General features: G+C 37.4%; 1 protein-coding gene across 2 annotated transcripts; it reads right to left on the bottom strand.

The window, feature by feature from the left end:
* Positions 1 to 3263: 3263 nt before the first annotated feature.
* LOC120167467 (eukaryotic initiation factor 4A-14-like) lies at positions 3264 to 10882 on the bottom strand. 2 transcript variants are annotated; one of them, XM_039176474.1, is made up of 5 exons: positions 10732 to 10882; positions 5066 to 5135; positions 4831 to 4937; positions 4259 to 4689; positions 3264 to 4152 (listed from the first exon to the last, which is right to left on the bottom strand). In XM_039176474.1, exons 2-5 carry the CDS (start codon positions 5131 to 5133, stop codon positions 3517 to 3519), a joined length of 1242 nt encoding a protein of 413 aa, XP_039032405.1. In that variant the 5' UTR covers positions 5134 to 5135; positions 10732 to 10882; the 3' UTR covers positions 3264 to 3516. The 2 variants fall into 2 exon arrangements, with proteins under 2 accessions (XP_039032405.1, XP_039032407.1); XM_039176476.1 differs by lacking the exon at positions 10732 to 10882 and adding an exon at positions 7749 to 7755.
* Positions 10883 to 11212: the final 330 nt, after the last annotated feature.

Raw genomic sequence — 11212 nt, 5'->3', positions numbered from 1 at the left:
AAAAGAGGCATTGAATTTTTTTTGTCATCACGTTGGGAGTCTGTTGGTAGGTTGATCGTTGAGAGTGATTGTTCGTCTGCAATGGAATGGATTCAGTCCCTAGTTTTGGCTCCAGTTTTTTTATCGCATATAGTTTATCAGATTTCTACTCTTATCACGGGAAAGGTTCATTCAGTGAGGTTAATTCCAAGGGCGTACAATGGAGAGGCAGACAGTTTAGCAAAGAAAGGGATAGGTTGACTGTATAGGTTCAACTGTGGTTTTTTTGGTCCAGTGAGAAGATTTTTATGGCAGTTGGAGTGTTTAAGTTTTATGTACTGAATTTTAGTGTAATTGTTAAATCTTATGTAATTTTTCAGTATCAATAAAAGTTCTAAGGCACTCTTTTCCTCCTTTTGCTGATTAAGGAGCTTAATTTAAAGCTCCTTTAATCAAGAAGGGGGTTTTTAACGATACCTTCCATTCTTATAAAAAAAAAATCAGCAAGGACCTAAAAATTTGATTTTCAACTGGTATAAGATACTCGGGTGGATGGGCAATGGTCTCTATTCCTCATTATTTTCTTCCTCAATATTATCATCTTCTACGATCAAGCTTTTTGTGCTGGAGGACAGACTGCTGATATGGCTGCCTTGGGGACAACAATATTCACTTGCATCATTTGGGCGCTCAATTGCCAGATTGCATTCTCGATGAGCCACTTCACATGGATCCGACACCTCTTCATATGGGGCAGCATTGCCATGTGGTATCTGTTTCTCTTTGTTTACGGTATGCTATCACCCACTATATCTGGTAACGCCTACCAACTTCTATTGGAAGCTCTCGCTCCGGCACCCATCTATTGGATTACCACCCTCTTAGTAACCGTTGCTTGTAATCTCCCATACTTGGCCCATATATCTTACCAAAGATGTTTCCACCCATTGGATCATCATATCATCTGAGAGATCAAGTACTACCAGAAAGATGTCGAGGATCAACGCATGTGGACTAGGGAGCGATCAAAGGCAAGGCAAAAGACCATGATTGGGTTCACAGCAAGGGTAGATGCGAAGATCAGGCAGTTAAAAGTGAAGTTGCAAAGAAAGCAACTGTCTTCTGAACTTCAGAGTCCAGCCCGTTCATCATAGCAATGCCCACTCAATCTAGTTTCTTTTTGAAGTTTAGGGTTCTTTCTTTTCCTGCCAGGCGCTGTATCACGTTGAGGCCTCAGTTTCAATTATCAGTTAATTATTCATTAGTTGATCACACAAATGTGCGAGCTGTGGCCTGTGAAAAGGCAGTCGGAAGATATGTTTTATCATTGTGTAGGAATTGCCTTATCTTTGGTTAGTTGATGTAACCTCTTGTATAATGTAGAATGTTGAACTTGCAAATGTAAATGAAAAAAAGTAAGATTTGAAGCAACTCCAAGCTTTGCCCTTCTTGAATCCAAATGAGTATAAAGTAATATCATTAAATCAGTAGGTCCAAGTAGTACGACTGTTAGACCTAACCTTCGTGATCGGGATTACACCGGTTTGACCTCCGATCCGTTTATTTCATCCTCAAGTATATTAATTGTGAATTGTTAGGTGGTGGCAATACAAAAGCTATAAATCTGCATTTATTTTTTCTAGCAATGATATGGTTGCCATTAATAATATGTTGGACTATGCATCAGCAGGTTGTGATGGGCTCAAGTACCAGTCAAACTCAACTTTCTTGGCAAGGGGTGTAAACGAACCGAACTTGAACGAATAAAATTGTATCGGTGTTCGTTTGTTTATTAAATGAATATAAAAAATGCTATTACTCGTTTATTTAACTTAATAAATGACGTTATATGAACGATTCACGAATATTTCGTCGAATGGCAAGCTGTTTAGGTAAACAACAAGAAAAGGGATCATATTTGGGGTATTGCCCCTAAATGTCCGGTTTTTGCTGGTAAAAGAATATTATCTCAGAGGGGATTTCAGCATGACTCGGTTGCAAGTGAACTAAGAAGATGGTGGTGAGCCAATTTCCTGTATTATTAGTTGATGGCAGGAGTACTATGCACCAGGGTTCGAACAACCGACAAATACTGTTCTTTTAATATTAGTCTGATCTTGAAAATGTTGCTCTTGATTCAATGTTTCAACTTAGCCCCATAATCCATGAAGTAGGTTAATACAATCACAATATCAGTGACAATCTAAGAAACCAACAGCACGTTCTTTGGAAAAACAGATATTTATAATATGTTAAATTTTGCTGAAGACCCTGTAGTAGAAACTCAACCAAGAATACCAATGTCCACATTCCATAGTTTATGAAAATATCAGATTCAAGTTTCTTTCATAAGAGGCAAACTTTCCCTTAAATCTCAAGTTTTTCACCCATATCTACCAACATAGTAAAGCACAAACCTCACGCAACAAAAAAAAGGAAGAAAAAGAAACCAAGATATTGTGCATGGCCATGGATCACTGCCAGCCATAGACAACTTGGGTACAAGTGTCCTTGATCCACCTGAAACTCTTCCTCAAAGACCCTTTCATCTTGCCTTCAACTGCATAAACCTTGTAGCTAGCAACCCTTTTCTTCCTCTGCATCTCAGGATCAGTAAAGCTCCAGCTTTTTGAAGAAGACCCAGATGAACTTTTGTTCTTCTTAATCTTAATCTCCTTCCCGGGCTGGGTTTGTTGAGCAGAGCTTGCACTGTAAGACCTCAGGTCTTGCATGCTCCTTGGCCCTCCATTGTAACTATCCATTTGCATTTTTCTACCGTCCTTGCATGATTTGGATCTAAACTTCTCCATCAAAATGAATAGATGAAAATTGTATGAAATTGTAGCAAAGAGTGTTCAAGGATGAAGGGTATAGCAGTAGAGAAAATAAATGTGTAGCTGTTGATTATTGTGAAGAGAGGACATCTGACATTTTCTTCTTAAAAAATCACACACTATAAGACAGTTGAGGCTGCACATTATGGGGCAGCTAAAGCCAACTTTGAACGTTCATTGATGGGTATTTGCCGCGTGGAATGGTTAATGTTAAGCTAAGAGAATGAAATGAAAAAAAAAACATGTCTAAACTTTCACAGCATTTGGACTGTTTAACGATAGCTGTTGTGGGGTCGAATCTACAGAACTGAGAATTCTTTAATTATTTGCAAGAATTACTTCAATGGTTGTGTGAGTTAAAATATTCATTTCCAAGCTTAGGTGAAGATTAACAGACAATATGAATTTCATAATTTTCATAAAATATAATTAAAAGAAAAGACATACAACTAAAAAAAAAAACCTACCTGCTGCATAAAAACTTGAAATAACATAATAAGCCCACCACCAAGAAGTGGGCAAAACTGGCAAATCTTTATGGAGCTATTGTGCAGAACCCATGCCATTAAATTGTCAGATAAACAGTAACTTAAGACACTAGATACCAATAAGAACAAGAAAAATGGCAAGTTAAATAGGACTTGCCAAAACAACAAAACCACCTTGTCTCGCCAACAATCTTCAAAAAGGGTAATCTCTTGTTTCAAAGGAGATCAGCAACGTTTGACGGAAGTTCCTCGATAATCACGTTGTAAAATTTCTGGATGTCAAACAGCATTCTCTCATCATCAGTAGTCACAAAGTTGATTGCCACACCTTTTCTTCCGAACCTCCCACTTCGACCGATACGGTGGAGGTAATTTTCTGGTTGAGTCGGCAGATCGTAATTTATAACTAGAGAGACTTGCTGGACATCGATACCGCGAGCCAAGAGATCAGTGGTGATGAGAACACGAGACGAACCAGAGCGGAATTCACGCATGATGATGTCACGGGTATTTTGGTCCATGTCTCCATGGGTGGCAGATACGGTGTGGTCACGACTTCGCATCTTGTCGGTTAGCCAGTCGACCTTTCGCCTTGTGTTTACGAAAATGACACTCTGGGTAATGGCCAGGGTCTCATAGAGATCACAGAGAGTTTCAAGCTTCCACTCTTCCTTCTCAACATTCACATAGAACTGCTTGATACCCTCAAGGGTTAACTCATCACGCTTAACCAAAATTCTCACAGGTTTATTCATAAATTTCCTAGTAATCTCAAGGGCTTCTGGTGGCATTGTGGCAGAAAATACTCCAACCTGAATCTTGGCTGGAAGCAGCTGGAAGATATCATAGATCTGAAAGACATAACAAACATTCTTAGAGCAAATAAAAGGATCAAAACCTAATCTCTCAAAATTGGAATCATTTCAAAAGGGAAGATAACATGATGAAATAACTAGCCTGATCCTTGAAACCACGAGAAAGCATCTCATCAGCCTCATCCAAGACAAACATCTTAATGTAATCTGGACGAAGTGACTGCCTTCTCAACATGTCAAATACACGACCAGGTGTTCCCACAACAACATGAACACCACTTTGGAGAATGCGCTGATCCTCCCGAACACTTGTCCCACCAACACAAGCATGGACCTTAACACCAAGGTAATCACCAAGTGCTCGCATCACTTTCTCAATCTGTTGGGCCAACTCTCTAGTGGGTGCCAAAACCAGAGCCTGGCATTGGACTACGGCATAGTCAAGTTGCTGTAGAATTCCAGAGCAGAAAGTCGCAGTCTTCCCGGTTCCAGATTGTGCCTGCTGAATCACATCAAGACCCTTGCAGAATGGAACAATTCCTCTTTGCTGGATAGCAGAAGGCTTCTCAAAACCTACAAAAGTAGTTTAGACAACAGAATACAGATTCAACATAAATTAGCAACAAATTATTATCTCACTCCGAATAAATGGCATTGATACAAGAAGAATTTATGGAATCAGATTACATAATTATTATTTAATGTACTACATACCGTACGCATAGATACCCCTCAGAAGGTTTTCTTGGAGTCCCATTGCATCAAAACTATCATAAACTTCATCATAACTTGTGAAGAAATCATCTCCATCAGTCTGGAGCCTGTAAGTTTTGAACACATAAGTATAAGCAAATGGTAAAGCATAGAGCATTATGTATATTTATAAACTAAAAACAAATAACATAAACAAAGAGAAAAGCATGTGTGAGCTGCAAACAAGTGAACTTACAATTCAGTCATTTTCTGGTCATATTGACGACCATCAAAGTGGGATCCTTCTGGTGCTAAACCTGCCATGACTGCAGAGGAAAGAAAGAATCAAGCTATAAGCATAGTTTGACAAATTAAAGTTTTCAGTTTATGAATATAACAGGGCAGTGATTAACAAATTAAGATGTTGCCTACTATACAAGAAAGATACATTCTTAATGATGAATGTAACACCCTAGATCAGTACGACACATAGTTGACTGATGTAGAATGCCACATGAACCACCGAAGTGACTAACCAACTTATTCTTACTTTCATGTACTTTAAAACGACTCTTTACATCTGAGAGCCCTCAAAATGTATAGATACCTACATACTGACTCTTAACTGACTTTACAACTCAATACAACTAAATTCAGGAATATACATGCCATTTAAGAAACATGTGACGTACTCTGTTCTGCACTGGATCTAGACCTCGATCTCTCTAAAGCTTCTCAACTGCTAAATCTGCTAAACTGCCCACGGAAACATCGCCACACTAACAATTAAAATATTCTAAAAGTTTATCACAGTAAACTCACTCTCTACTCTATTGTAGATATCATGGTGCGACTAAGGGTTTTGCATCTCGGAGCTCACACACCCCTCTAGTCTACCGAGAATGTGGCCCCTGGAATCTCTGCATCGGACACCACACTCTCGACTAGCCCACTCCTTGAGTGTCAGACCTTGCACACAAACTAGTCAGCTTAAAGTGTCTTGCGCACTCCCTAAGGTTATCCGGACTGAATCTATACTTTCGACTCTGCTATCTTTTCTAAAGGAACTTGGGTGTCTTAGTCGTTTTCCCGAGCATTCAAACAAGAATAGTCTTATTTCACCCCGCTTTATTCTCGTTTCTATGTTTGAATTAAACATTAATGAATGTTCTCACTTGTAGTCTTATTTGAGATAAATTATAAGCTTTTGGGAAACCTCACGTATCTCTATACTTTCTCTTAAATTAAAGCCCATTTCTCAACCTTGGTATCGATACATACCTGACAATATTGATATCCTCGCTTGCCTCTACAATTACTCGTGCTTTAAAGCTCAAACAATACCCTTAGTATTGATATTGACCTTACAGTATCAATACCCTCTCTGCAATATCGATACCCTACCTAAGGTATCGATACCACTACAGATATTTCATCCATTTTAACCCAACTTTAAACACCTTCTATAGTATTTATTCTAGTGTTTTACACCTATTTGCTCCCATTTATGGTCATACTATTGGTCTAAGGCCTCTCGGGCAACGTTTTGACCAAAACAGACTGAAAGTATCGATATTAGCCCAAGAATATCAATACTCTTGAAAAAGTTTTGATACTTTATACAAGTACTGATACTTTTAAACATTCTGTTCTGCCCAGTTTCTAAAATTTCTAGGAGTTTCAAAACTATGACCCAAAGTTTTAATACTCTTTCAAGAGTATCGATATTCTTGCCCAGAAACTCACGAATTTGCCCAAAATGAAGAACAAGTATCGATACTCTACCTGCAGAAGTCATAAAATACATACGAAAATGCTATATTTCAATCCCAAGACTCTAATGAGGTCCCCAAACATTCTTTAAAGTCTTATGTGATTACAATGAGCATAAATAAGGCTTTATATTATGCTTATAACATAAATCACGTAATCTACCATTAACATATAACACTAAGCTTCATAACTTACTCTCAAGCTAGAACTCATTTCTAATGATTACTAAGAGTATGGAAGAGTTGATAGTGTGTTACTTGGCCTCTTTGGTTGCTAAAATCTCCCTCAACTTGACTAGGAGTCGCCTTACCTTTATCCTTTGCTTTAGAACTTCACCCACCTCATTGGCTAATCAAAACAAAACTAGGGGTTACTAACTTGTCTTTGACTTGGAAACTAAGCTAAAACACTCTATACTACTTAATATTACTCAAAACTAGCTTAAATCTCTAAGTTCCTTTCAAACTCCCAAAAACCCATTTTGAAAACAAATTCTAAAACTCACAAAATGGAGCTTGAAACAAAGCTTGAAGGATGGAGAGAAACATTATTTCATTTGCTAAACAAATCTAAGATTGAAATGCTTGAAACTTTGCTCTTGAAAGGAAGAAAAAAAGGAAACTAATGGAAGGAAGAAGAAGAAGAGTGGGTGAGATATTATGGGGAGTTTGGTTACGTGAAATGATATAAAAAGAGTGGGAAAGTTTTCAACTTTAACAAAATGGGTAAACTACACTTTAGGTCCTTCACCTATTAACTTTTTTTTATAGAAGTTGGAGGTCTCATTAAAAACTCCCTTCGTATTCGTTGACACACTAAAGGTATGTTAACGAACATTGGAAGGAAGAAAAGAGTACCTCAAATATTATTGACAAAATACCCGATACAAAAGATACCACGGAATATCCTCTCATGGTGATGTACACCATTACAACAAACACCTTAACCTCATATGACCTCATCCAAAGCCACAGTCAAATCACCTTACTTCTAATTACACCACCAGCAGTAGGAATAAAACAGAACATAATACAAATTAAAAGCAACACCTACAACCATATAGACTAAAACAACCACAGTTGAAGAGACAAGATCTAATGAGACTCGTCTTCTTCAGGAGCCCAAGAGTTTGGTTTGAATGAAGGTTCTATCTCATGCACCATGACCTTGAAGAAGTTGTCAGCAACCTTCAATTCCACCATCGCATCAATTCTCGCATCAGCCTTTGTGAGGACTTGAATTTTTTCCCAATCAAAGGATGATGGAGACTGACAACTTTCGTCGATAGCTAGTAATAAACCCCACTTATCAACAATGTTCTTGAAAGTATCCCAATTCCATGAGTGAAAAGGAACACCCTCGCAAACTAACCATACTCGACGACACTCTATTACCAAACTCTCTGACCAAGCTTCGACTATGGATAACCACTCTGCGAGAATCTTTGATTTATTGTTCTTCACGCTTCTCAATGAAGCATTGTCTTCGAAAATCATTAAAATCGCATTACCAGCAGCTCTCATTAAGGTGAAGCCAATGAGGCCCTTCGCTTGCATTTGTCTGGCGAGATGACCAATTTTGACAAAGTCCTTGCACCACCCCACTAGACAATTGCTCAACACCTGAAGTTTTTCTTCATCTATAACACTTTTAACTTTATAATGATTCTTCCTTGAAACATCTTCCATCCCGGACTTGCGAAGAACACCTGTCGAGGACTTTCTCCAAAAGGACTGTCGAGGTTTGAGTTTAGCAAAATAAACACCAATTTTGCTTCCGTCGATATGAGAACCATTCATTTTTGAGATCGCTCTCCTTGCTTCATCGAAAGTTGCGAAGCGAATGAAACCAAAGCGAACTCCTTTTGAATTTCTTTTATTTGGAATAAAAGCATCAAGAACCCGACCATGACAGCGAAATAAAAATCCAAACCTCTTCCAGTGAATGTTCTCTGGTAAGTTATCAATAAATAACGTGTAGCATCCAGTCTTATCATTATTGCACCCCTTTGAGGTGGACTCCAACAGCATCCTCTCATATTTCTCCCCCGCCGCAGTCCTACACTGCTTCTCTTTGGCCTTCTTCGCTACCTTCAAAGTCGGCGCCTGCTGCTCCACTCTCTGTTTATGAAGCTCCAATTCCGTAACCTTCGGCACCAAAATCTCCACTCGATTCGCCTTAACTCACTTTAAAACTATCTCTTAGCTTTAACTCTTGGGCCTACCTTAGGCCCAACACCTATATAACTTGGTTCAACTATCTTGAGAGGTCTAATTGGCTTAACTTAAAGGTCTTGGGTTGACCCAAACCACTAATCCGGATTTCAGGGTATTACAATGAAAATGTTGAACATAATTGAGGTTTATAACATTCCATATTAAAAAAAGATGTAAAAGAAGAGCCAAAGTTGCACTCCTGGCAAGCGGAGTGCAAGCATTAACTTTTGATTTAATATATGGAGAAAATACAAAGAGACATTGCTATCTGATATTTTGATCACAGATTCTTTATCAGACGTCACATTGCCCACCTCTCCAATATTCCACCCATCGCCAACTTGCCAAGCACTTAAAAACAAACTTTCTTAACACATTCGTATCACTATTTAGTAAGTAAATTAAGGTCAATTCATTTTCCATATTTGAGAATTATGTAAAAGAAGAGCCAAACTTGAACTCCATGAGAGGCAGAGCACAATCATTAACTTCTGATTTAATATCTGGAGAAGATACAATGAGGGAGATGGTTATCTGACATTTTGATTGCAATCCTCTATCAAACACCCCATTTCCCACTTCTCTAATCCACATTCTTATTTCTCTTCCATAAATTAAGGTATTCTTTTTCCATATTTGAGAATTATGTAAAAGAAGAGCCAAACTTGCACTCCATGAGAAGCAGTGCACGGGCATTAACTTCTGATTTAATATATGGAGAAGATACAAAGAGGGTGATGGCTATATGATATTTTAACCACAATTCTTTATCCGACGCCACATTTCCCACTTCTTCAATCCACGTTCTAATCACTCTTAAGTAATTTAAAACAAATGCCTTTTCCATATTGAGGATTATGTAAAATAAGAGCCAAATTTGAACTCCATGAGAAATAGAGCACAAGAATTAACTTCTGATTTACTATCCGAAGAAGATAAAAGAGGGAGATGGGTATCTGACATTTTGATCACAATCCTGGATTAAATGCCACATTTCCCACTTCTCCAAACCATCTAGGGCCATGCACTCAAAAACAAAAGTGTTTAAGACTTTATTTTTTTAAAGATTTCAACACATGAAACAGGCTGAAGACACTTTTGGGGAACACATACCATCACTTGTTAGTTAATTATTCATCTATTCTGATATTAATACAGGTTTACGTTAATTAAACAAGCATTAACTTAGCATGCTTGAAGGTTTTGTACAGAAAACTGCGTGTAGATAATCATAATGTCAGGCAACATACTCTAATCAACTCAAAAAATGATAATAAATACAGATTTCAGCTCAAACCAGGAATAACATACTTGTTATATATAGGCCTTACTGAACCATAATCAAACAAATCCAATAGCAATGTGTTTCCTTTAACAAGTTGCAATAATTAGTAGTTAAGAGAATAACCACCACGCTTCTCACTCAACTAATTCTAAAATTTCAATCCGAGCTGCAAATTTCAATACTAACAATTAAGATCTACTTGAATCCCACTTTTCTAAAGAAAAGAATCTGGATAGTTACAAACTTTTCAAAACCCTACCATTTGTAACATACTAAAATACAATAAAAAAGAACCCCTTTTATCCCTTTCGTTTCCTATTAAAAAAACAACAGTTTTTATAAACAAATACAGCAAGGCTAGTTTAACTGAGCTTCAAACTGATTAATCTCTCAAATCTTAAACTAAAAAAAGGGCTTAAACAAAGGAAAAAACCCCAGTAATTATGGACGTTAACTGATAAATCTCGAAACCAAAAAACCCAAAAAGCATAAACAGGAAACAGATCAAATCCAGATCCCATACAGTAAAACAAATCCAATAGACACCAAACCCATCAAAACATAGATTCAACGTGAAATCAATAAAAACACACACCCCCAAACGAAAAGCCAGCAAAGATAAGAAGAGTGGGATGGAAAAGGAGCAACCTTGAAGCAGACGAAGAGAGTTAGAAGATCAAAGGGTAGGCTTTTGGGAGGTGTTTTAATTGAGAATCAGATACTCCTCGGATCTGCGCCGTGGAGTTGAAGAAAGACATAGAGATGGCAAAATAACAACGACACAACAAATCTAAAGTACTTGGAATTGGATTCGCTTTTGGGTTCTTATATTGAACCTTTTTTTTAAGCCTCCTTACATCCCATCAAAAAACCCTTTTGTTTCTCTTTTACACCTATTTTTCATTTTCCCTCTTTGCCCTCCCTTTCTTTCATTATTTCTTTAGCTTTTGAGACCGACGTTAATGGGTGTCCATAGTTGAGTTGGATTCTGTCCAACTTGGATTTGTTCCAATCCTTTTCTTTAAGAAGTAATAAAAAAGTAAAAATTAATTTTACATATTTTTAATTAATTTAAATATAGATATCATTTTTGTTTTTCAAGGTAATATTAAGTTTATTATTTAAATTA

The sequence above is a fragment of the Hibiscus syriacus genome, unplaced genomic scaffold (assembly GCF_006381635.1).
Source record: "Hibiscus syriacus cultivar Baekdansim isolate YM2019G1 unplaced genomic scaffold, ASM638163v2 tig00111678_pilon, whole genome shotgun sequence".
Classification (NCBI taxonomy): Eukaryota; Viridiplantae; Streptophyta; class Magnoliopsida; order Malvales; family Malvaceae; genus Hibiscus; species Hibiscus syriacus.
Note: the sequence above shows the minus strand (reverse complement) of the source record. Positions and strands in the feature narration are given on the sequence as shown.

Bases quoted from the DNA above. Each gene is read 5' to 3' on its own strand.
- LOC120167467 (XM_039176474.1), bottom strand. From the start codon at position 5,133: ATGGCAGGTTTAGCACCAGAAGGATCCCACTTTGATGGTCGTCAATAT. The intron at 4,938-5,065 runs GTAAGTTCACTT...CAAAACTTACAG, and splicing joins GACCAGAAAATGACTGAATT to GCTCCAGACTGATGGAGATG. The intron at 4,690-4,830 runs GTATGTAGTACA...CTACTTTTGTAG, and splicing joins GAGGGGTATCTATGCGTACG to GTTTTGAGAAGCCTTCTGCT.